Raw genomic sequence first — 26,318 nt, 5'->3', positions numbered from 1 at the left:
CAAACTCCACACAGACAGTGACCCAAGTCAGGAATTGAACCCGGGTCCCTGGCACTGAGGCAGCAGTGCTAACCACTGTGCCAATGTGCTGCCCAAATCTAACATTACGACCCCATTTCTGATATATGCCACATTGTGATTTTTAAATGTAAATAGTCTATTTGGACCAGAGGTGAGTTCAGGCTCAAGATGTGGCGCTCAGCACTTCCAGAAAACTACTTTTCGATCCAACTCTGGGTAGGCCTCTTAATAATCTGGGAGATATTAATGGGCAACAGGCACCTTCCCTGCTCCATCCCTCCCACCATTCCTTGGAAAATCCAAGCCTATCCTAAAGATGTCGGGAATCAGAGGCAACCTTAGGGACCCCAACTTTCATTGCCCTCCCACACTGGATCCTGACCTCAACTCCTACTGAAAATCCCAGCCATGGTATTCTTGGCTTTATAAATGTACAGAGTCAAAAACTAAGGAAATGATACCATCACTTTACAAATCATTGGATAGGCGCCACTTAAAGAGTATTATGTACAGTTCTGGGCACTATTGGCAGCACGATGACCCAGTGGTTAGCACTGCTGCCTCACAACACCAGGGACCCAATTCTGGTCTCGGTTCAAAGAACAAAGAGAACAAAGAACAACACAACACGGGAAACAGGCCCTTCGGCCCAATGAGCCTGCGCCGCCATCTTAACAATGTGTTTTTCCTCCTCCACCCTTGACCCATGCCTATACTATGGTACCCCCACTGTATGTTCTCCCCGTGTCTGTATGGGTTTCCTCTGGGGGTTTTGATTTCTTCCCATAACCCAAAGATGTGTAGGTTAGGTGGATTGGCCATGCTAAATTGCTCCTTAGTGTCCCAAGATGTGTAGGTTAGGTGGATTATCCATGGTAAATACGTGGGGTTACGGGGATAGAACGGGGGTGAAGGTCTGGGTGAGATGCTCATTTGGCAAGTTGGTGCAGACTCAATGGGCCGGATGGTCTCTTTCTGCACTGTAGGGATTCTATAGTTCCATGGAACACTTTTGGAAAGATGTCAAGGCCTCGGACAGTGTCAGGGATGAGGGTTTTCAGATTTGCGGAGAGATTAGAGAAGCTGGAGGGTTTCTCCTTAGAGAAGCAGTCAAGATTAGATTTAATAGGAACAATGAATAATTAGAGACTGTTTCAATCGGCAGAATGATTGGTAACAACACAGAATAAGGTCATTAGCAAATGAGATGGAGGTACGATGAGGAAGAAATAGTTTTATGTATCAGGTTATTATAATCTGGAATGTGGTGCCTGAAAGAGCTGCAACAGAAATTTCTTGAAGGGAAGAAATTAGTTGGGCTGTTAGGGAAAAGAGATTGGGAATAATTGGATAGCTCTTTCAAACAACTGACACGGGTAAAATGGGCTAAATGTGTTCCTTCTGTGCTGTAAGTTTAAGTTCATTTAATAGTATCATAAATAGGCTTACATTAACACTGCAGTGAAGTTACTGTGAAAATCACCACACTCGGGTCCCTGTTCGGGTACACTGAGGGAGAATATAGCATGGCAATGCACCTAACCAGCACATCCTTTGGACTGTGGGAGGAAACCCACACAGGCACGAGGAGAATATGTAGACTCTGTACAGACAGTGATCCAAGCTAGGAATCGAACCCAGGTGCTGTGAGGCAGCAGTGCAAACCACTTTGCTGCCCTGTAAGATTTTATGATATGATTATAGAACTCAATGTATAATATATAACAAACATCTTGCATCCAACACATGTCTGTTACATCCTAATACTTCCCAATTTTCACCCAGCAGACACTGTGTACCAGACATCATTCCTTGTTATAGATGGAAACAAACAAACTAAAATGAGATAGAAAGCCAAAACTTTTATGATTGGCTCTTTTGACCAGAGCCAGTAATTTATCAACAGTGACTTTCCGAGCATTTTGACAACTTACACAAAACTACTGCCCCACACAGTTCAGCAGCCAGAGAGCGATAGGCCCCACTAATCCATTTGAAAGCTAAACATTGCAAGTATTTCAGACCACATTGGAGATATGCTTGCAATTTGAAAACAAGGATCTCATGAACTAAACGTTGCGTTTCATTGGGCAAACCATGTTCCAAATCAGGTGGCAGTAATTATGATACCAAAATAGCCGTCATGATATCATACTGAAGTTATCGACCATGCGTGTTGCTTCTAGCAGAGCGGCTGGAGGCGTTTATACACGGCAAAGTGTGATAGGTGCCAAATCAGTTCTGTCAACACAGCAAAGGTCAAAAATGGGATAAATCTTCCCCTGAAAGTCTGCGTCAAAAGTGTAGATCAAGCTGAGCTCATCGGGATTATCCACGTTGTAGAATGAGAGTCGCCTTCCCTCATAATCCAGGAACACGCCAATCTTCCGCGGCCTCACAAAGAGAGTGAGCTGGATTTTGGGATTCTTGTACGCCTCATAAATCTTTCCTTCCTTCACTCCAATCATCCAGACTCCATTCTCTGGAGTCTTGTTCAGCCTTCCTTTGCGGCCAGTAGTCCCTTTGATGACACCAAGACGCCACTTCATCTTGTCGTTGACAATGACTTGCCAATAGTGCTTGCCAGAGGAAAAGCCTTTGTTGGCCAGGACACAGGTGTTGTAGTCAAATCGCTCCTGTATTATTGACAAGCGCTTGAGGTACGTCCCACATTCTACCTTGGTGCTACCGTTGGTTATGACCAGAATTGGGTGCGCGCTGCTGGGATCCAGTTTTAATTCCTCTGGTTCTGAAAGCAATCAGAAAAACAATTCCACAGAGTAATCTATCAACTTGGAGAAAACTTCCAACCTGAATTACAGAAGATAAATATTAAATTCTAGGTATGGATTTTATGAGTTTACATTCACTACTGGTTATACAACATCAATGATCATCCTTTGGTTGGAGTGGGGGGGGGGGCGGCGGGATGCTAAAATGGGGAGCATGTTGAAAAATTGTTTTATTTTCAAATTCATTTTAGGAATGCACCTAACAAGGGCAACATTTATTACCCAACCCTGATTGCAACTGGAAAGGTGGTGATGGGCCTTTCTCTTGAACTGTCTCAGAAATTAAGAAGGAAAATGGCATGTTAGCTTTTACTGGAAGGGGACTGGAGTACAAGAATCAAGGCAACTTGTTACAGTTGTACACAACTTTGATGTGACAACAATTTTCACCCAGCAGACGACATGGACTAGATATCACGGGGAGGCGATGGCCTAACAGTGTTATCGCTAGACTATTAATCCAGAAACTCAGCTAATGTTCTGGGGACCTGGGTTCGAATCCCGCCACAGTAGATGGCAAAATTTGAATTCAATAAAAAAATCTGGAATTAAGAATCTACTGATGACCATGAAACCATTGTCGATGTCGGAAAAACTCATCTGGTTCACTAGTGTCCTTTAGGGAAGGAAATTTGCCTTACCTGGTTTGGCCTACATGTGAATCCAGAACCACAGCAATGTGGTTGACTCTCAACTGCCCTCTGAAATGGCTAGCAAGCCATCAGTTCAAGGACAAATAGGGATGGGCACTAAATACTGACTAGCCAGTGATGCACATGTCCCTCAAATGAATTAAAAATAAACCTGAGAGTAATTTTCGTCTCATATTTAAGGTAGGATATACTTGTTTTGGTGGTGGTATAGTGAACGTTCACTGGATTGGTTCTTGGGGTGAGAGGGTTGTCCAATGACGAGAGGCTGAGTAAATTGGACTGATACTCTCTGACGTTAATATGAATGAGAAGTGAACTCATTGAAACAGACAAGAATCTGAAGGGGCTCGAGAGGGAGGTTGTTTCTTCTGACTGGGGAATCTTGAACAGAGAGGCACAGTATCAGGTTAATTTAGGACGGATGAGGAGAAATTTCTTCATTCAGAGGATGGTGAATCTTCAGAATTTTCTGTCTCAGAGGGTTGTAGGAGCTTTATCATTGAGTGTTTTTAAGGCTGAGACAGATGAACAGCCTGGAGGGGGAAAATACAGACAATTGTCTCATCTCCAATGCGCAATGGGCACCCAGAGAGGGAAGTCTACCAGAATTTAACTCCTAGTCCTGCAGTAGAGTATAGGATAGATTCAATTAATTAAAATCTCTTTCTGCTGACTCAGGTCTGTAATGAGTGTGGAACATCCCAGTTCTAAGTGTAGAACAACAGCCCAAAGCTGTTCTAAATTCAGAACTAATCTGGTAGTTTCAATTCCTGTCACATCACAGTCATGTGGATTGAAACATATCAGGAGCACATCTCCTCCGTGTCTCCTTTGTGTATTTGGTGTATTGTCTTTCACTGCATTACCCCACAGGAGGTACAGACTATTACACTATTATTTTTCGATCATTTACTTGAGGATGGGACTGACACTGGCATTTCTTTCCCCTCTATCCCGAAGAAGGAGGTGGTGAGCTTTCTCCTTGGATCACTGCAATCTTGGTGCTGGTGGTTTTTCAACACTGGTTTCAGATTTGGAATTTGAGGATTTTGGCCACAGCATTGATAAGAGAATGACACTGTGGATGTAAGGATAGCAGAGATATAAAATGGGCTGTCAAACTGCCCATTTTACACTACGACAATAAGTCAGAGAGAAGTGTGATTTACATGTTGTGTCATAATTACACCACCAAAGCAGGTTATTCAACACTAGATCAGGGTTTGTGAGCCTCATTATTTTATGTAACCCCAGCACGATCCTCCTATACATATGGGGCGGCACAGTGGTTAGCACTGCTGCCTCACAGCACCAGAGACCCAGGTTCAATTCCAACCTCGGGTCACTGTCTGTGTCAGGTTTGCACATTCTCCCCGTATGTGTGTGTGTGTGTGTGTGTGTGTGTGTGTGTGTGTGTGTGTGTGTTTCCTCCGGGTGCTCTAGCTTCCTCCCACAGTCCAAAGATGTGCGGGTTAGGTGGATTGGCCATGATGAATTGCCCTTAGTGTCAGGGGGATTAGCAGGGTAAATATGTGGAGCAACAGGGATAGGGCCTGGGTGGGATTGTGGTCGGTGCAGACTCGAAGGGCAGAATGGCCTCCTTCTGCATTGTAGGGATTCTATCCTCCTGGAGGTAACATTGATCATGAACTAGCAGTAGTACCTTTTCTGATAAATAAACGAATCTGTAAGTTCTATTGTTATTGAAGCACCAAACATACTCAGTAATAATCTCTTTACTCACTCCTAACTACTCACCTGATGCCTTTACTCACTCTTACCTGTTAAAAACCATTCTTCTGCATAATTTCACTTGTTAACATGATCCCACCAGTCAAACCCACCTGGTAAAATCCTCTTCTGCAGCTTTTTCCAGACTGTCAGTTTGATGTCGTCATGTCTAAAGCCAGGCTTGAAGGAAATGGTGCTGAAGTTTTTGTCTGACTCAGGCTGTGGCTCCTGTTTGCAACTAAAAAAGAATCAAAAACACGTTAGTTTGCGATGCTTCATGCCTTTTTGAACAGGTGACAACAAGCTGATTGCACTAAGTTGATCTTTCTCTACACCCTAGCTATGACTATAACACTAAATTCTGCACTCTCTCATTTCCTTCTCTATGTACAGTATGCTTTGTCTGTATAGCACGCAAGAAACAATACTTTTCACTGTATACTAATACATCTGACAACAACAAATCAAATCAAAGATTGATCTACTGTTAGTGAATAAGGATGAATCCACAATTAAAGGGGAAATATGTTTTGTAATCTTTATTGTCACAGAGGGAGACACCAGGAATTCTGCATGTCTCTGAGTGTCTTGCATTCACAGAATTCGAGAGTAATAGCACAGTAACAGCACAGAAAGAGGCCATTCGGCCTGTACTGGCTGTGTAAAAGCTACTCAGCTAGTCTCAGTCCCCTGCCTTTTCCTCAGAGCCCTGCAAATGATGTTTTCTTCAAATAATTATCCAATCCCCTTTTGAAAGCCACAATGAATCTGTCTCCATCCCACTATCAACATTCTGGGTATTACCACTGACCAGAAAGTGAACTGGACCAGCCATATAAATACTGTGGCTTTGGGTCAGGGGCAGGTCAGAGACTGGGAACCCTGCAGCAAGTAACTCACCTCCTCACTCCCTAAAGCCTGTCCACTATCTACAAAGCCCAAGCCTGGATGAGCGCAGCTCCATTTGCACTTAAGAAGTTCGACACCATCCAAGACAATGCAGCCCACTTGATTGACAACTTATCCACCATCTTAAACATCCAATCCCTCCACCTTTGACACACAATGGCAGCAGTGTGTACTATCTACAAGATGCATTTCATCAAAGGAGCTCACTAAGGCTCCTTTGACAACACCTTCCAAACCCACAACCTCTACCATCTAGAGAGACAAGGGCAGCAGATGCATCACCTCCTGCAAATTACCCTCAAAGCAACACACCATCCTGATTTGAAAATATATCACCATTCTTTCACTGGCGTTGGCTCAAAATCCTGGAAGTCCCTTCCTAACAGCACTCCAGGTGTGCACACAACACATGGATTGCAACTATTCAAGAAGGCAGTTCACCAACACCTTCTCAAGAGCAATTAAGGTTGGGTAATGAATGTTGGCCTAACCAGCGATGCACCAAATCCCGTGGAAGTATTTTTTAAAAATAGTTTCCCCTTGTTTAATGACCTCACCACCCATTGTGAATAAGGAATGAACATCAAGACCGCAGTCCCTGTGCAAAGATGCAATTAGGGATGGACAATAAATATCGGTATAGTCATCGACACTGGAGGATGTCCGGAGGAGATTCACAAGAATAATCCCAGGGATGAAGGGTTTGTCATATGAGGAGCAGTTGAGGAGTTTCGGCCATACTCGATGGAGTTTGGAAGGATGTGGGGGTGATCTAATTGAAATTTACAGGATACTGCAAGGCCTGGATAGAGTGGACATGGACAGGGTATTTATTCTAGTGGGAGAGACTAGAACTCGAGGGTACACCTCAGAGTGAAGGGACATTCCTTTAAAACTGAGATCAGGAGGATTTTTTTCAGCCAGAGGGTAGTGAATCTGTGGAACTCATTGTCACAGAGGCCTGTGGAGGCCAGGTCATTGAGTGTCTTTAAGACAGAGATAGATAGGTTCTTGATCAATAAGGGAATCAAGGCTTACGGGGAGAAAGCAGGAGAATGGGGATGAGAATCATATCAGCCATGATTGAATGGTGGAGCAGACTCGATGGACCGAATGGCCTGATCTGCTCATACCTCAAGCAGTGCATTCCAGATCCTAACCACCCACCATGTAGAAGATTTCCTCATCTCACCTCTGGTCTTTTGGAAATTATCTTAAATTGGTGTCCTCTGGTTCTCAGCCCTTCCACCAACAGGCAAGGTTTCTTGCTATCTACTCTGTCCAGACCCCTAATGATTTTGAACACCTCAATCAAATTTCCTCTGAACCTTCCCTTCTCTAAAGGGAAGCTTTGCCAATCCACTACATTCCAGACTCGTGCCCAATAGATGATGGACAGACTTTGGAGAGTCAGAAGGTGAGCTGCCCACTTCAGAATTCCAGTCTGTGGTTGTAGCCACACCGTTCACACTGCCGCTCCGCTCCACACCGTTCACACTGCCGCTCCACTCCACACCGTTCACACTGCCGCTCCACTCCACACCGTTCACACTGCCGCTCCACTCCCCAGTATCTATACTGCCGCTCCACCCCCCAGTATCTATACTGCCGCTCCACTCCCCAGTATCTATACTGCCGCTCCACTCCCCAGTATCTATACTGCCGCTCCACCCCCCAGTATTTATACTGCCGCTCCACTCCCCAGTATTTATACTGCCGCTCCACTCCCCAGTATTTATGTTGCCGCTCCACTCCCCAGTATTTATGTTGCCGCTCCACTCCCCAGTATTTATACTGCTGCTCCACTCCCCAGTATTTATGTTGCTGCTCCACTCCCCAGTATTTATACTGCTGCTCCACTCCCCAGTATTTATACTGCTGCTCCACTCCCCAGTATTTATACTGCCGCTCCACTCCCCAGTATTTATACTGCCGCTCCACTCCCCAGTATTTATATTGCTGCTCCATTCCCCAGTATTTATATTGCTGCTCCATTCCCCAGTATTTATACTGCTGCTCCACTCCCCAGTATTTATACTGCCGCTCCACTCCCCACTATTTATACTGCTGCTTCATTACCCAGTATTTATATTGCTGCTCCATTCCCCAGTATTTATATTGCTGCTTCATTACCCAGTATTTATATTGCTGCTCCATTCCCCAGTATTTATATTGCTGCTTCATTACCCAGTATTTATACTGCTGCTCCACTCCCCAGTATTTATACTGCTGCTCCACTCCCCAGTATTTATACTGCCGCTCCACTCCCCAGTATTTATACTGCCGCTCCACTCCCCAGTATTTATATTGCTGCTCCATTCCCCAGTATTTATATTGCTGCTCCATTCCCCAGTATTTATATTGCTGCTTCATTACCCAGTATTTATATTGCTGCTCCATTCCCCAGTATTTATATTGCTGCTTCATTACCCAGTATTTATACTGCTACTCCACTCCCCAGTATTTATATTGCTGCTTCACGACCCAGTATTTATACTGCTGCTCCACTCCCCAGTATTTATATTGCTGCTTCATTCCCCAGTATTTATACTGCTGCTCCATTCCCCAGTATTTATATTGCTGCTCCATTCCCCAGTACTTATACTGCTGCTTCATTACCCAGTATTTATATTGCTGCTCCACTCCCCACTATTTATATTGCTGCTCCACTCCCCACTATTTATATTGCTGCTCCACTCCCCACTATTTATATTGCTGCTCCACTCCCCACTATTTATATTGCTGCTCCACTCCCCACTATTTATATTGCTGCTCCACTCCCCACTATTTATATTGCTGCTCCACTCCCCACTATTTATATTGCTGCTCCACTCCAGTTTCACGCCAATGGCTGATTCTTTACTTTGATGACTGCAATTATTTTTTAAAATCTCACGCCACTGCTGCCCAGAAGCCTCGATCTATGTAATCCAATACAACGAAACTGCCATTTCTCCATTTTCTATTACATTCTCTGGTGTGAAATATAGATGTTATAGTTTGCCTCAATTCATGATCAAACTTTCCATGTTCAATTAATTCTCAAATGTAAAACCTTCTTCTTCCCCTTTCATTCTTCTAGTGATATTCCAATCCAATTCACCAATGAGTGGCAACAATTGTCAGCTATTCCCTCTCTCCAGTACATTGAGAATTTTGAAACTCCTTTATAACAGTGAAAAATGGTTCTAAATTTGAAACTTTTTTTTTGTAACTTCATGATTACTTATGTATCATCCCTGCACCTTTCCAACATCCTTCCGAGAATGTATTGCCCAGAACTAATCTAACACTGGCCAAAGCAATGTCCAAGTTTAACATTATCTCCTTGCCAAAAGAGACTTGACCTCCCATACATACTTCTTTCAGATGGTCACAGTTGCATTTAGCACTGAAAACACTCCACGGAGTCATATGAGCAAAGTCACTGCACTAGAAATAGTAAACACCTTTTACTATGTAAATACTGTAATCATTCACTGGCTGAGCTAGTAAGTTTATTTGTGTGATAAACTGTTTGCTCTTGGCTTAGTCGGAGTGCATGAGTAACACTTATTGTGTAATGGGTAATGACTTGTGTAAGCACTGAGGCTGTGATAAGAATCATCTGCAGTTTTACACAGCAGGACCAGCCTGATACAAAGGAACTCATCTAATCAATGAGGAATTCATACACCCATACACACTTGTACTAAAGCAAATACATTTTACCAATCTCCAAATTTGATGACCTCTCTTATCTAGCGGTCATCTCTCTTAACATTAGCACTTGATCTTACTTAATTATTGCTCACACCAATGTTCATTCACACAGACGTAGTAGCTATTTCAATCTAATGGAAGAAAACGTGTTAGGACATTATGTCTTGAAACAGGTCGGGCACAAAGTACAAAAAAGTACAGCACAGGAACGAGCAGGCCCTTCGGTTCTCCAAGCCCATGCTAATCATGATGTCCTAACTAATCTAAAAAAACCCCTTCCGTCCTTACTCGGACAGTATCCCTCAATTCCGCCCCCATCCATGCACTCATCCAGATGCCTCTTAAATATGCCTACTTCCACCACTTCCTCTGGCAATGCATTCCAGGCACCCACCATGCTCTGCATGAAAAACATCCCCCCTATATCTCCCTTAAACTTTCCCCCTTTCATCTTGAACCTGTGCCCCCCTGTAACTGACACATCCATCCTGGGAAAAAGCTTTTGACTATCCAACTGTCTATGTAGACCTCTATCTCCCCTCAGCCTCCATCTTTCCAGTGAAAACAATCCTAGTTTATTCGACCTCTCCTCATAGTCAACACCCTCGAGACCAGAAAACATTCTGGTGAACTTTCTTTGCACTCTCTCCAAAGCTTCCACGTCCTTCTGTTAGCGTGGCAACCAGAACTGCACACAATATTCCAAATATGGCCTAACCAAGTTTAATATAGCTGCAACATGATTTGCCAACTCTTGTATTTTTAATGCAGCCTACCAGCAGGACACAGACACTTCCAATCAGCTTCACAATTTTACTCTGTGTATATTCCCACTAGGAGTTAACATTAACCAGTTTCTGATTATTCCCAACTTCTGGATTTCTATTCTGGTTAGGGATGTTTCAGTTTTTATAATTGTTACTCTAAAATCTTCAAACTGCTCCAGCGTGTGAAATGAAGAAGTGTTATCACGACCACAATTAATGAAAAACTGACAGTAAGGAGAGACTTACTTTACCTGATAAGAGTTTCATCAGTGAATTTACGATGCATTCGGAATACACATGGAAGGCAGTGGGGTGTAGGATAATGACTTACTTAAACAGTTTAAAGGGATTAAATAGCCAGTTCCTTCAGTGATGAGGAATTTGCAAACATTGAATCAATAACATAAGAACATGAGAAATAGGAGCAGGAGTAGGCCATCTAGCCCTTCGAGCCTGCCCCGCCATTCAATAAGATCATGGCTGATCTGAAGTGGATCAGTTCCACTTTCCTGCTTTCTCCCCATAACCCTTAATTCCCTTGTCTATCAGAAACCTATCTACTTGTGACTTAAATATATTTAGGGAGGTAGCCTCCACCACTTCAACGGGCAGAGAATTCCAGAGATTGACCACCCTTTGAGTGAAGAAGTTCCTCCTCAACTCTGATCTAAACCGCCCCCTCCCCCCACCCTTATTTTGAGGCTGTGCCCTCTTGTTACCCAGTAATGAACATCTTACTGCAAACCATTGATTTATTATCGGTTTAGAGAACCATTCCAGCAGTCACCTGCTAATCTGCTCAGTAAAGGGCTGATGGACGCTCTTGAGTGCACAAAGACAACCTGCAAATTTGTTAATGTGGGTGGCCAGCACAGAGGGCACACAGTCCTTCCCACAAGCAGTGCTCAAGGCTCATCAGCCCTCTCTGAAAGATGTTTGAACCGGTGGTGGAGAGGTTGCTGCCCATAATGGGCCTGAGGCGCCGGAACAGCAGGTCACACATCCAGTCAGAATGAGCACCAAGAGGGAGGCACCAAATAAAAACAATGACTCGCTTATCACTGTATCACTATCCCAACCACACTGCCGCTACAACCACCATCCTATAGAGTCTTCTTCCTTCACTTTCTCCACTGCTTCCACCTTAGCCCAGCCATCCTTTTCCCTCCTGCTTGCCAGTAGAAAATACTCCCAATGTGAGTGAGTGAGAGTGTGTGTAATTGTTCGTGCCTGAGTAGTCATCAGCCTATGTGACTGTGGCCGGTACTCAGACTTGCTCCGAAGGCAGGGTCACAAAGCAGTGATCAAGAATAAGAATCTTTGCTAAATTTTATTTGCTGCATCCCAAATAAAGGGTGCCAAGGCCAGTGTTGGGCTCAGTTATTTCTGAGCGGCCTGGGTTGGGAGTCATATCACCTGGCACTGCACCAGGCATCGGTGGTTTGCTCCCTCCGAACATCGAGAGGTTTCTCAGATTTCAGGTAATGGCAACAAGAGTCTAGCATCAATACAGTCAAGAACCCCTTTAACTTCATCCCTCCCCAGCACCCAATAATGTAACAGAGAAATCACAGATTACTCTTACCTTGAAACAATTGAACTGTACTTCTGAAAAATGTATAGAAAATATAATTAAAAGATTTGGAAGAGATAAATACAAAGATCAGATGTTAACTCTTACTTATCTATTAATCTCACCTCCATAATCCAAGGACACACGCCCTGCAAATCCAGGAAACCAGCGAGTGAGTTAATCACTGCCAACATCAGCCACAAGTCGCTGATCCAACAGAGATGCTGGGCTCCAATTTTGTTGGGTGATTCGAAACATTGGCCCTAATTCTGTGTGGGTAACGGGGCTGGGAGCGGCCCTGGGTCGGTTGTCAGTCACCTTGGCAGCCAATTAAGATGCTGCTTCCAGGCATCCCAATTGGGGACCAACTGTGATTAAATGCATTGGCTTCATCACGTGATTTGCGCCCCCCTGCTGCCACCACCACCACCACAGCCATTATTAGGCTGACACATCCTCCCTTGGGACACACTGTCTTCCTACATCAATTGGAAAGCAAAAATCCCCTTCATCCAATTTGATGAAGCTTGGCTGTCAGTCAAACAGCCTTTCCCCCACATTTCCAATCAAAACTGGCTGGCAAAGAGAAATGTTCACAGTCAATGACACAGAGGCAATCTTTTTTGAAGGTCCCAATGGTTTTTCCCTCCAGGGATGCCCATAGCAGTGTCGAGGGGATTGATCTTCAATTGATCGCCAATCCTTAAGGGTTGGCGATCCTACGCCAACCCTTCAGCCACAAAATGGAAGATGTGACACTGTTGGAGAAGGGGGAGACTGAGAGAGTGCTTCAAAATGGAGGAGATAATGAAGGCCAGCACCTTTTTTGATTAAAGAAGGCAGCCAATTCTGAGGAGCCTTAGGATGAAAGGATGCTCTTGTGCCCCCCTGTAAGTCTTGCTGGCATTCAAGTATAGCCTGTGGGTGGCCCATTAACCTCCTGGTGAGAAGTTGCCGCTGATGAGCTGGCAGGCCGTTGAAAACTGGTCCTTAAGTGGGATCTTAATTCACTATCTTCCTCTGGGGTTGCCGAGTCCCACCCTGGGAAACTCCCCCAGTGGCAGGAAGGAGCATCCTGATGTGGTTTCCCTGTATTACCCCACCACCCACGACTCCGACCGAGGTTTTGACAATTCATCCTGTGCTGTCTGATGTGTGTGTGCCCCACTCAGAGTTCCTGCAGGTAGGGGGAGAAAAGTAAAAGTGTTCAGGGTCAAACCTGTGTTCCGACAGAATACTGCGCCATGCCAATGCTTTGATGCGTAGTACCAAGCCGCCACATTTCACAAAGTTGAAATCCTTCGTTGCTTCCAACTCCAAACTAATGGATGTGCCAAGTACGAAACTTTGAGCATTCCCGTGTCCAGTGACACGTGAGACAGGCAAGTCACAACCAGGGGTTTCTCCCGAGTTACTGAATTAACAGGATTTCATACATGACGTATCAACCATACAAGTATTTTTCTTTGTATTTCATGGAAATAAGTTTATCTTTGTAATCTGTGGATTATTTCACACATCCATTGCTCAATATTGGGGGAAAGTCTAGGTCAAATGATAGGAAATTGGCTTTTAGCAAATTTGGCGGGTAACATATAGTTTGGAGCCCAGTGAATTTGTGAAAATTGCTGACATAATGCAGCTGGTAAGGTTCCACCAAAGGCATTTATGGAAGTGAGGTTGCAAAGGCCATATGACTGGTAATAACACAGATAAACTCTGATTGGTCAAACATATTGTACACAAGTTAGACAACTTGTTTTCTAAAGCTAAGGATAGGGAGGAGGACAGCAGAGCTGAGAGGAATAGCATCAGAATAACTTCAGAATAAAAACTTAAGGAACAAAATATTCATTCGGAAACCTAACAAACATTGCACAGTCCAAAAACCCATTGTGAAATGTGACAACCACACACTTTGAAACCAGCATGGTCGGAACAAGAGAAAATCTTAATCACAGAAAACAAAATGGACAAAAGTGGACATGTCAGTGTTGTGCATCACATACTGGACTGTAGATAAACTTCTCAAACATTGCTGCCTATTATTTTGGATTATCACATGATTAATGTTTTCAAAATGTCCTTTTTCCTTGCTTGAGACTTGTATCTCTTACCAGGCCTGGCACAGTTGCACAGTGGTTAGCACTGCTGCCTCACAGCGCCAGGGACCCGGGTTCGATTCCTGGCTTGGGTCACTGTCCTTGTGGAGTTTCCATATTCTCCCTGCGTTTGCGTGGGTTTCCTCCCACACTCCAAAAATGTGTGGGTTAGATGGATTGGCCGTGCTAAATTGCCACTTAGTGTCAGGGGGACTAGCTAGGGTAAATACATGGGGTTAAGGGGACAGAGCCTGGGTGAGATTGTGGGCCAAATCAATGGGCCAAATGGCCTTTTTCTGCACTGTAGGATTCTATGATTCCATGGGACAGGAAGACGCTACTCGATTGGCCACTTTGTGCATGAGCTTATATCACAGATGTTGATAAGCTGTTTAATTATGTAGGGTGTCTTACCTGCCTTTTCCAACAATCACTGGACAATAATCAGGAATCAAATCCCTCGCTAAGCTTCCCCCACAACTTAACCAAGAGAGCTGAGGCCACTGGAATATTTTAGTCAAGACAGACGAAGACAACAAAGAATTGAACATGACCAAAATGACTCAATACCACATCAATTGTGCAGTTAACCATGAGCCCTTGGGTTTTCTTCAATTATGAAGTGTTTAATCCATTAGACTTGGAGCTTTCCCATGCCCAGTGACACATGAAGCAGGCAAAGAACATGTTTACCTTTGTCTCCTTAGCTAGTTATTCATCACAAGTCTGAGGCTTTAGTTTGAGAGGCTCCACTCAGCACCAAGAATAGCTTGGCCAGAACACCCTCCCACCCTTACCACCTGCTTTAGGATTGCTGGTAAGAAATCACAGGATGATAACTGATCTGCTTTGACCACGGTATGAACACATCTTCTGTGGCCATCAAGTCTTGGACTGGGATTCAAACCAGGAGCTGAAATCTCAGAGGCTGGGAATGGTAACCACTGCACCTCAAGACCGCCTCACATTTGATTCATTAGTGCTGTGTTAAACGTAATCATTTCACTAGTGAACCTGATTAGTGGTTGCTTGGTGCCTAATCACCATTTCCCCATGTAGCCTTTCATTTTACTGAGGTGCTAATCTATATATTCAACTTACTTTCCATCCTAATTGCTCAACAGTAAGAAAACTGACCAGATCCCAAGATCAGGCAATGTGTTTCTATTAAGCATTCTGGTCTGGATATTACTTTATACTCTAAATGTGGTCTATTTTTGAATAACCCTAGCAAGGACCAATAGGATGTCTTCAAGGAACATCTTAATGACATTTGTGGATGGGATTAGAATTAGTGGACCTTCTAATTGTATGTTAACTTGCCTCTTAGTGACTCGCTAAGGTAAATGCATGGAGTAATGGGGATAGGGCTTGGGTGGGATTGTGATTGGTGCAGATTCAATGGGCTGAATAGCCTCCTTCTGCACTATAGGATTCTATGATTGTATGATTCTATGTTCAGCACTACACCACCACATTCCCTGTACCCAACAACTTTCTACATTTCTTCCCAAATTTATTTTCTATTTGTTTTCTTCCAAACATGAATCCATTTCCACAGCTCCGTTATCTTGTGTGTTAAATCTCATTCCAAGATGGATTGAGGCAGATTAATTGTACTCACTCTTATGAAATCCAAGTGATTTTCGTTGCTCAGCTTTTTCAAAGAAATTTCAACTTCAGCAAACTGCTTTAAAATTTTGGACATGTCTTCCAATTGTTCATCGATTGACTCAACAGCACTGGTACATTTGAACTGTATGGTCTGGATGATGTTGGCCTCTTCGTCATCAACAAAACTTCTGAGTTCCTGGAACTCTTTCTGAATCACCAATTTAAAGACATCAGATTCATTCTGGTGAAATACAGACAACATAAAAGGTAGGATTCTCTTGAGGGAAATCTGAATAAATATTAGAAGCACGGGAAGCCAGAGGGTTATGGGGAACACGTGGAGCAGTAGTGTTAGCATTTAGGACAATTGTACCTGGTGCTCAGGAGGAATATGATGAGAAACGTCAGAGGGGCCATGACATAACATAAGATGTAGTAGCAATGAGTCATTCAGCCCATCAAGCCTGTTCTACCACTCAATAAGGTCATGTGTAATGACTCAGGATGGCCAACTGGAAAGGAACATAGCTTATTACTGAATGCAAAGTAAAACCACTATCGTGGTGTATACACACTAGTCCCTGTCTGAGACTACAATTCAGCAGGCCCAATCCTGGAAGACCACTGCCTGTTACCAGGAGAACTTGTATTCAATGGTCCCCATAGGGAGAACAAACAGTGATTCATCAATCACAAAAAGCAGCGTGCAAGTTTAGCAGGTAACAGGGAAGGCAAATGGAAAGTTGGCCTTTATTTCAAAGGGAATGAAGTACAAAAATAGGGAAGTCTTGTGGGCGCCACAGTGGCACAGTGGTTAGCGCTGCTGCCTCACAGCGCCAGAGAACCAGGTTTAACTCCCAGATTGGGTCACTGTCTGTGCGGAGTCTGCACATTCTCCCCGTAGGTTTCCTCCGGGTGCTCCGATTTACTCCCACAATCCGAAAAATGTGTGGGTTAGGTGCATTGGCCATGCTAAATTCTCCCTCAATGTATCCAAACAGGGGCTGGAGTGTGGTGACTAGGGAATTTTCACAATAACTTCATTGCAGTGTTAATATAAGCCTACTCGTGACACTAATTTTTTTTTAAACTTTAAAAAACTATACAAGGCACTAGTTAAGACCATCTGCAGTAATCTGCTTTTAACTAGTAAGACCACATCTGGAATACTGTGAACAGTTTTTGTCCCCTTATCTAAGGAAAGATATAGTGGCATTGGTGGCAGTCCAGTGAAAGTTCACTGGATTGATCCTGGGTATGGAGGGATTTTCTTGTAGGGAGAGATTGAGTAATGTTTAAAGATTTTATTTATTAGTGTCACAAGGTAGGCTTACACTCAACACTGCAACAAAGTTACTGTGAAAATCCCCTAGTCACCACACTCTGGAGGAAGTTCTGGAGTGGAGGAAGAGCGTAAATGTGGTCTCTTCGAAGCAGCAGGAACTGAACCATATGAACACTCTGCAGTGTTACTGGACTCACAATGACGCGACTCTTGTTGTGTATCAGCTTGCTCATTTGCCTCTCCATGTTGTTCTTTTGCATCTGAGCTCCTGTTATGAGCAAAGCAACTTGTTCCTGTAAAGGAATGTAATATCAATTAGATGGCAATTAATACTTCTTCACAGTCACTCTGTCCTGCCTGCAAGGATTTTAATTCAGGACGTGTTCCCTGCGACAAACTTCTTTCCTTTGTCACACTCACCTGTGAGACGGTGGCATTCATTCTTGCATCTATTGGTTGTAGAAATTTTGAAGTATTGTTGAGGGCGAATGGTGGGATTACAATATGTGCCCATGTTGCATCCGAAGCCACTTCAGGATTCAAAGAAATTCGACTCATAGCTACAATTGCATGGTGTTACATCTGTATTATACATACATGGTGTCAGCATTATATGGTGCTATGGCAGCTCAAAGGGGAATTGACACATGTTCTCTGTCCTAACCAAAATACGTACAATTCTGGCCCAAAATCCTGTGGTCCAGTAGTTTACCCAACCTATCTTAGCTAGCTCCCAACCATTAGCTGGTGCAGAGAGTCAAAATATTGAAAATGGTCTTTTTAAGGAAGTTTCACAAATGTAAACAGGACAGATAGTCAACTACAGAGCAGCAAAGAGGCTCAAAAGTAATAACCATTTTACAGGCGCATGCCATTCAATGAATAATTTTAAATGGGTGAATGTCACTACTAAAATTACAGATAGATGTGGACTATATAAACACGCAAAGCATTGTCCCACTAAACTCAACAGGAATAATTTGTAGAGCAAAGTATTTACATATCACGTTTAACGGATGTTTTGTTAAAGAATAACTTCCAACGAACTTGAAGCATGTACTATTTATTCTCATTGTTTGGAGATACAGTGGTCTCTAACTGCTCAGACTCATCCATCACACATACACGGAGACACGCACTTACACAGACATGAACTCACGCAGACACAGACACACACACACGCTCACACAGTCACACTCACAGACACACGCTCACACAGTCACACTCACAGACACACGCTCACACAGTCACACTCACAGACACACACGCTCACACAGTCACAGACACACACACTCACACAGTCACACTCACAGACACACATGCTCACAGTCACACAGACCGACACACACGCTCACACACTCACACAATCACACTCACAGACACACAAGCTCAAAGACACTCACGCTCACACAGTCACACTCACCGACACACACGCTCACACAGTCACACTCACAGACACTCACGCTCACAGACACTCACGGATATACACAGACTGAGACAAAGGACTTGATAGGGTGAACACCAAGAGAATTTTTCCGCTGGTCAGGGAACCTAAAGCACAGTCTCTGGATAGAGGACCGATCATTTCAGACTGAAAGGAGGAGAAATTTCTTCACTCAAAGGATTGAAAATCTTTGGAATTCTCTACGCCAGAGAGTTACGGTTGTTCCTTAGTTGAATACAGTTAAGGTTGGAATGGACAGATTGTTGGTCTCTCAAGGAATCAAGGGATATGGGGAGTGGGAGGGGAAATGGAGTTGAAGCCCAAGATCCCATGTTGAATGGCAGAGCAGGCTCGAAGGGCTGAATGGTCTACTTCTGCTCCTATTTCTTAAGTCCTTACAGTTTGGTCATTGTTCCCTGCCAGGGCTTAATAATTAACACGGTCTCAGAAATGGCAGTGAATAGGAAACATTAGCCATGATTCCTGCCCTTGTTTACTACCCAATATATGCTTAGATATATGATGAATCGCAGGATTTAATGACTTAAGGTGCACAGGCTGTGATTTTCCTCGCTAGAATGGCAGAGCGACAGGTGGTCTGACCCAGTCCTGACCCCAGCCAACCTCCTGGAGTGTGTCTCATTTTGCATAGGCTTTCAACAGTCATCCCAAATATGCTTGGGAATTTGATACTGAGGAAGGAGTGAGAAATATTGTTTTCTATGTCTCTATAGGCATCAAGGGATGTGAGGAGAGAGGAGGACGATGGCTTTGACAGAGAGGCACAGTAAGAAGTCTCACAACACCAGGTTAAAGTCCAACAGTTTTACTTGGTAACAGAAGCCAGTAGCTTTCAGAACGCTGCTCCTTCGTCAGATGAATCACTCGACTCACCTGATGAAGGAGCAGCGTTCCGAAACCTAGTAATGTTTGCTACCAAATAAACCTGTTGGACTTTAACCTAGCGTTGTGAGACTTCATACTGTGTTTGCCCCAGTCCAATGCCGGCATCTCCACATCATGACTACATTTGAGAGAGAGGGTCAGCCATGATCATATTGAATTGAATGGTACAGCCAGCTTGATGGGCCGAATGGCGACTCCTGTTTCTAATTTCTATGTTTCTAAACGGTCGTTGCTGCTCCAGGGATCAGATACCAGTTGCTGCTAACAAAATTAACATCCTTGGCAACAAAGAAAAATTTTACCTCCAATTACATGGCAAATGAGGTGAAACTATTAATCCAGTGTGCCGCAATTAACTTCTGATTCTCATTTGGATCCTTAAATTCGTTAAGATGTTGCACCTCCATAAGAAACAACTGGTATCTACTTGTTGCTGATACACATAGTTTTTTGATAAGAGAGGGGATTAAGGGTTATGGGGAGAGGGTGGGAATGTGGAACTGAGCCACGACAGATCAGCCATGATCTTACTGAATGGCGGGGCAGGCTCGAAGGGCTAGATGGCCTACTCCTGCTCTTATTTCTTATGTTCTTATGTTACCCAGTGTCACCAAGGCAATGGTCATGAAAATACTCCATCGTTAGTTCTTCACCTAAATGAGCCCAGCCATATTTTGTCCAACTGGTAAAGTGAAGCCTGAACATTTGCCAAGTTCAAAAACAGATAAGGATCCTGCAGCCCTGGCCTTTGCCAAATCATCAATACTGCTAGCCAGATGGAAATCGACAGGGAAATCCCTGTCTACGTTCACACAACATTGGTGACCTGGAAAAGGTCATTTAAAGTCAAGTGCAGAACCTAGAAACATGAGGGGTGGTGGGGAGTCATGTTGGTGGATCGGAGTGGCAAGCCACTAAGATCAAGTGAGAGGCAGAAAACCGGGTTGGTGCCTGATTTGTCACATTTTGCAATGTTACTGGCCGTGTTTTACCGGTGTAATCATCTCGCACCTGGGAAGGGCATGACACTGATTTAAATATAAAGAGCTAACTTCAATTTAATTAGTGGGTCCCAGATGCAATCGTCCAGGCTCACTTGCCTTAATGGCCTCACCACTGGAGGTCCTCACTGGCGAGGATCATATATGGTCCCCATCGAGGGGGAGCGGATGTGATGGCCTCACTGGTGGGTCAGGGCAGGGGTGGGCAGTGGCCCTTGGGCAGAGGAGGGGCATAAGGGGAGGGGGCAGGGCCTGATGGGGAGACAGGAGGGATACCATGCATCAGGGACTGGCTGAGGCTGTGATTAGCTGTGGGTCAGTGGGGGTGAGGGGGATCAGGACCAGCAATCAGCTGGGGTGGGGGGGGAGGGGTCAGGGTCGGAGAGTGGCTGAGTGGGGGGGGGGGGGGGGGGGGGAATCAGGGCCAGTGATTGGCTGGGGGGGGGGGGGATGACGACTGCGGCCAGCAATTGGCAAGTGGTGTTGATCAGGACCAGGGAGTGGTGTGGTGCAATTGGGGGGGGGGGGGGGGGGGGGGGGGGGTTGCAATGTCTGGAGGGGACAATCATGGGGTTGGGGGATGATGGCCAGTGGGGGGGATGAAGGACTGACAAATCTCTCAATGCGTACGCATTAGCGCCCCAACAACTCAGCAGCCAGCTTCCCAGTGTGAAAAGACTCCACCCACTCCCCATACTGGCAGGAATCACATTTTGCCTCTTTTTTTCTAAGTGTCGTATGACTGCATCTGGGAACCTGCCCAAAAAAAGGGTGCAATTTTCTCCTATTTTCATGCTCATTTAGCACTTAGAATGATTTTAGTAAGATTGCCCCCATGGTGTTGTAGTGTAAACACATAAAATGCTCCTCCCAAATTCCACCCACTAATCCAAAACACAGTGACCCCACTGGCAGCAATTCTGGCCACAAAAGTCAAGCAGGGTAAATGCCTGGGGTTAAAGTGGGGGAGTTGGGTCTGGATGAGATGCTCTGCTGGAGATGCGCTAATGGGCTGAATAGCCTCCTTCTGCACTGAATTCCTGGAGACTCCTGGCCAATCCTGGAGGATTGGCCAGCCTATCTTCTCTTGTCCCACTCTAAAGCATTTTGCTTCAGTGAAGACTTAATGTCTTTGGCCAAATGGTCAACACTGATACTGAGTTCTCCTCCCATTATCATTGTCTCCATATATCCTCCGTGCTTTATGAACCCATTGTTCCTCCACCCGCAATCCACAATTCTGATAGAATCTATTATCCTCATCTCTGTTGTTTATGATGCCTCTTGATTAACTAATTCCCCACTGTGAACCTTAAAAAAAAATTCTGGATTCTTTTTGCCTTGACTTCTAAAGGAACAGCAATCTGTTTCAGCCAGGCCTTTGACTTTTGTGATAAAATCACAACAGATATTGCATTTCATGTTTGCAGCTTCAATCATTTCAGTGAATACTCTATCCTGATGTACAAATTTCCACCCATAAATAGCATCTAAAGCAACTTTGCAAAGTCTACAATATCTGAGACTTAATACATAGTGCATACACTGATAATGGTCGTTACCTTCATTCTCTCATACACGCTGGAGAGTGGGGTGATTTTATGCTGCTTGTGTTGTCCGATGATTCCACAGAGCCCACAGATGACCTGTTGGTCCGTCTCGCAGTACAGGCTCAGCGGGTTGTGGTGATCCCTGCAGTTTTCCTGGTCTCCGCCGGACCCACTCATTACTGTCAGGGTGTCAATGACACGGGCCAGTGAGACATTGGGGGAAGAGCTGCTGCTGTCCACTGCCTTCCGGCACACGGGACAAGTGAAGTAGCCGGCCAGGTTTCCAGAAAGAGAGAGGATGCAGTTCTTGCAGTAGCTGTGACCACACGGCAGCATGGAGGGCTGCTTGAAGACCTCCAGGCAAACGGGGCACAAGAGATGGTCCTCCAGCCGTTGAAAATTCTGCTTCGCTGCCATGTTTGAAATTTAAAATGCAATCTTCTCCTTGTGTTGACCAGGTTTAAGCTCTTATCTTTGTTTCAAGGGCAGCGGGAGGTACCAGCGGGCACTGTAATCATATGATCTTGCTTCTATTAAGACTGAGCGATGGTTCTATATGTATTATAGATTCCATCAGAATTAGGTCATTTCACTGAGTTTGAAACATCAAACGCTCTTTAGTTTTATTATTTTCTCCTCCTCTCTATTCTAAACTTTGTGGCTCCTCTCTGGTACCTCATGGTTATGAATTTAAGTTACTTATTACTGTCAGAAGTAGGCTTACATTAACACTGCAATGAAATTACTGCGAAAATCCCACACTCCGGCACCTGTTTGGGCACACTGAGGGAGAATTTAGCACGGCCAATGCACCTAACCAGCACATCTTTCAGACTTGGGAGGAAACCAGAGCACCCGGAGGAAACCCTCCCAGACATGGGGAGAACGTGCAGGCTCCGCACAGTGACCCAAGCCGAGAATTGAACCTGGGTCCCTCGCGCTGTGAGGCAGCAGTGCTAACCACTGTGCCACCTTAGATATTTTCTTGATATACTCTAGATGTCCTGAGGTTGTGGACAACACCATATATGTTTTTTTTCCTTTTTTCCCTCTTTCTTTCACAGGATACTTCGATCACTCACATGACCATCTATCTGTGAAAGTTAGACTGGTAATAGACTGATAATTAAACAAAATGAATTGTCAAGCAGTGAACAAATTCATTTTATATGAAATATATGAATAAATGAAAACTGTTTTACATGAATATGACTTCACAGTAATGTCGAACCAAACAATAAGCTGGCAAGAATTTTTAGGGGTCTGGTTACATGACGAAGGACAAGAGAAATCCATAAGCCTGACCCTTCAGGATTTGATGCAATCTGGGCACAGTTTGTGGCCACCTCTCAGTCACATCTCCTCGGAAAGACAAAAACACATAGGTTAGTTCTGGAAATTTCCTTTCCAATTCCCCAAAAAAAATCAAGGTAGGGACAGGAGATACAAGGAAAAAGAGATGAGGAGAAGAATGGATAATCAGGAGCACAAAGGATGGGAGGCTGGCCAGGGGAACATTGGAATGGTGGAGTTGAAGGGAACAAAAAGACTGGATGCGAGTTCAGCAGCAGGTGGATTAAGGTGGGTGCAGAGATGGGCAGTGTCACAGCAGTGAAACTTCCTCACTATGGTCAGGCAATGGGAATAATGTCATTGGCAATGTCGCTGGAGTATCCTCTCTTGTAGGCGACGGTCATTGCCTGACAAATAACATTATGTTATTTGTTATTTGTCAGCCCAAGCCAGAATTTTGCCCAGATCTTGCTCTTTTTGTGTGCGTGTATTGGCTACTAATTCTGCTCTAAGCAAATCTTGTTTGAATGACAGAAAATACATTTTCTGAATCCAAATGTATTTCCGAATATATTTGGAATCAGGAAAGACATATCCTCACGGGAAAGGAATTGAAGCTTTGTTGCGAGGCTCCAAGGAGGATGAATAAAGGGGAGTTAGCCACCTGGACACAACAGCGTCCGAATGTGACTCAGCGGCAAATGTTGCTTCTGGACACTGATATTTTATGACATTAAAGGTGCTATATAAATACAAGTTGCTCTTGTTGAAACAAGCTGAAAGATATCTGGAGGTTATAACAAACAATAGCTTCAGCAAGGTGAAAAACAATGATGTTTTATAAAAATAGTATTGGTAAATAATAAAACCTAAAACAAAAACACTTGGTAAAGTGCACGTCCCGGGGTGATGTCCCCAGCAATCACATGAAAACATTGATTGCTAGTTACAGATTAACATGAAGTGAGAATATCTATTTAAGGAACCAGGCGGTTTTTGCTCAGTAGTTCTGTGATATGTTATTAATTTTGCTTCAAAACGGGAGATACTTGTGACAACAGCCGATCAGTCAATGACTGAAGTGATCGGAAGAAACACTGATTAACTAAAAAGATGATAAGTACATTGCACAATGCAATAGTCAAATCAACCATCTGCATTGCATAAAATAGGTTGCAATTATGAATGTGCTTCACATATAGTTCATTTTGTTACTGACATCCTGCCTGCCACAGGATTCATAGCGTGTGGTACACGGACCATGGAATGGTCTGTTGACCTTGGCTGGGATTGTCCGGCCGTGGAGCGAATGCGGCCAGAAAATCCCACCCTAAGTGTCTCTATTCTACAGTTTCAATCGTACTGGTAAACTACCCGAGTTGTTCAGCCTCATCCTAGGACTTTTACTGAGGTGCAGACTTAACTTGGACATAGAAGCCTTTTTTCCAGTTTGAAATAATTGCTGCAACACTACCTGAAGTAGTATTATGTAATGATTGAATATGTATTAAAAATGCTAAGTGATTTATAACACTCCATTTAAGTGAAAATGAAGAAGTGTCTACACTGACTCAAGGAAGCTGTTGCTGTTTAAATGGAACCAACTATTGTGACTTGAAAGTTATCTGATTCACACTCGCTAGTTTTTAAACATGTCAATATTTATCATTCCACACACTGGGTCGAATTTTCCTTTCTTTCTCCTAAGTGCCAGACCAGGTGAGGAAAAGCAGCATGTCGCTTACCAGCTGTTCTCACCATATCATCCAGCACTTAAGGAAGGAAAAACTTCTGGAGGCATGTCCCAAGCGGTCACTCTGGGGGGTGGGACCTGAAAAAGCCAGCTAGGTCAGGATTCCAGAGTACAGGGTGTTGTTTAGAGTGTACTGCATTCGCTGGTTAAACAAAGAAGAGGAACACCGCCGTACATAGAGAGCTATGCCCCGCCCCTAACACCCCCACAATATGCATCTAGGTAACTCCCTTCGCAGGAAGGTTCCCAGAGAGACCAGCCCTGGCACTTTCCCTGCCGGGGGCAGTGCTGGAGAACTGCCCATGCATGTCCCTTTCCCCTGGGAACGGTACTTAACCTGGCGGGTTTCCTTCAACAGCTTCCCATTTCTAAAATAAAAGCAAAATACTGCAGAAGCTGGAATCTAAAACAGAAAATGCTGGAAAATCTCAGCAGATCTGACAGCATCTACGGGGAGAGAATAGAGCCAATGTTTCAAGTCTAGATGACCATGCGTCAGCGATCACGAAGGGTCATCTAGATCCGAAACATTGTTGGCCCCATGTTTAAAAGCCTGTTGTGAATCTCTCACACCATTGAGTGGGGAGATCCCAATGGGGGGTGGGTAATGATACAGTAGGTTCTCAACCCTCCAGACCTTTCCTCTTTGCTACACCAGTACTTATTCAGCGTCTGGTACAGAATTCTGACCTCTGATACTCTGGCAATGGAACAAGTAGGTAAACAAAAAGGTGTGTCTCAAGGAGGTGCAAACGCTTCTCATCACCAAGAGCAGCTGTCTGAAGGAAAATGAAAAACAAATTGAGAAAATGTGGGGTGAGGTTACTATCTGAAATTGTTGAACTCAAAGTTGAGCCTAGAAAGCTGTAAAGTGTGCAACAGCAAGCTGAGGTGTTGTTCCCTGAGCTTACGCTGAGCTTCATTTCAGCAGTGCTGCAGGCCGAGGACATAGAGATCAGAATGGGACTGGGATGCAGAATTAAATCAACAGCTCCTAGCTCAGTCCTTAATGCTTGAGACTCAATGGGGATCTGACCCAGAGTAATCTGGAATCATAGAATCATACAGTTGAGAAGAGGCTCTTCAGCACATTGAATATGCACCAACACATTAGAAACACCTGAACTCCCACCTCGTCCCATTTGCCAGCACTTGCCCCAAAGCCCTGAATGTTATGATGTGCCAAGTGCCCATCCAGGTACTTTTTAAAGAACGTGAGGCA

The 26,318-nt window shown here is 44.2% G+C and overlaps 2 protein-coding genes across 5 annotated transcripts in view; both read right to left on the bottom strand.

Annotated features, from left to right (window-relative positions):
* Positions 1-2,048, bottom strand: part of lig3 (ligase III, DNA, ATP-dependent) — a 60,805-nt gene extending 58,757 nt beyond the window's left edge. For both annotated transcript variants that reach the window (XM_080183868.1, XM_080183869.1), the window contains exon 1: positions 1,956-2,048. The gene's annotated coding sequence lies outside the window, so the exon portion shown is untranslated. The remainder of the gene's footprint in view (positions 1-1,955) is intronic.
* An 88-nt stretch (positions 2,049-2,136) lies between these two features.
* On the bottom strand, positions 2,137-23,004 carry LOC145339415 (E3 ubiquitin-protein ligase TRIM50-like). 3 transcript variants are annotated; one of them, XM_080183870.1, is made up of 6 exons: positions 22,063-23,004; positions 17,347-17,442; positions 15,875-16,105; positions 12,161-12,183; positions 5,311-5,435; positions 2,137-2,770 (listed from the first exon to the last, which is right to left on the bottom strand). In XM_080183870.1, exons 1-6 carry the CDS (start codon positions 22,465-22,467, stop codon positions 2,226-2,228), a joined length of 1,425 nt encoding a protein of 474 aa, XP_080039996.1. In that variant the 5' UTR covers positions 22,468-23,004; the 3' UTR covers positions 2,137-2,225. The 3 variants fall into 3 exon arrangements, with proteins under 3 accessions (XP_080039996.1, XP_080039997.1, XP_080039998.1); XM_080183871.1 differs by having other exon boundaries at positions 15,875-16,072; XM_080183872.1 differs by lacking the exon at positions 22,063-23,004 and adding an exon at positions 17,570-17,783.
* Positions 23,005-26,318: the final 3,314 nt, after the last annotated feature.

This window comes from Carcharhinus amblyrhynchos, unplaced genomic scaffold, assembly GCF_965287045.1.
Source record: "Carcharhinus amblyrhynchos unplaced genomic scaffold, sCarAmb.v2.hapA scaffold_453, whole genome shotgun sequence".
Lineage (NCBI taxonomy): Eukaryota > Metazoa > Chordata > Chondrichthyes > Carcharhiniformes > Carcharhinidae > Carcharhinus > Carcharhinus amblyrhynchos.
The sequence above is the reverse complement of the archived record's forward strand: the minus strand, read 5'-3'. Positions and strand labels throughout refer to the sequence as shown.

Bases quoted from the DNA above. Each gene is read 5' to 3' on its own strand.
- LOC145339415 (XM_080183870.1), bottom strand. From the start codon at position 22,467: ATGGCAGCGAAGCAGAATTTTCAACGGCTGGAGGACCATCTCTTGTGC. The intron at 17,443-22,062 runs GTAACGACCATT...ATTCCTTTACAG, and splicing joins GCGTGTATGAGAGAATGAAG to GAACAAGTTGCTTTGCTCAT. The intron at 2,771-5,310 runs GTGGGTTTGACT...GATTGCTTTCAG, and splicing joins GCAGAAGAGGATTTTACCAG to AACCAGAGGAATTAAAACTG.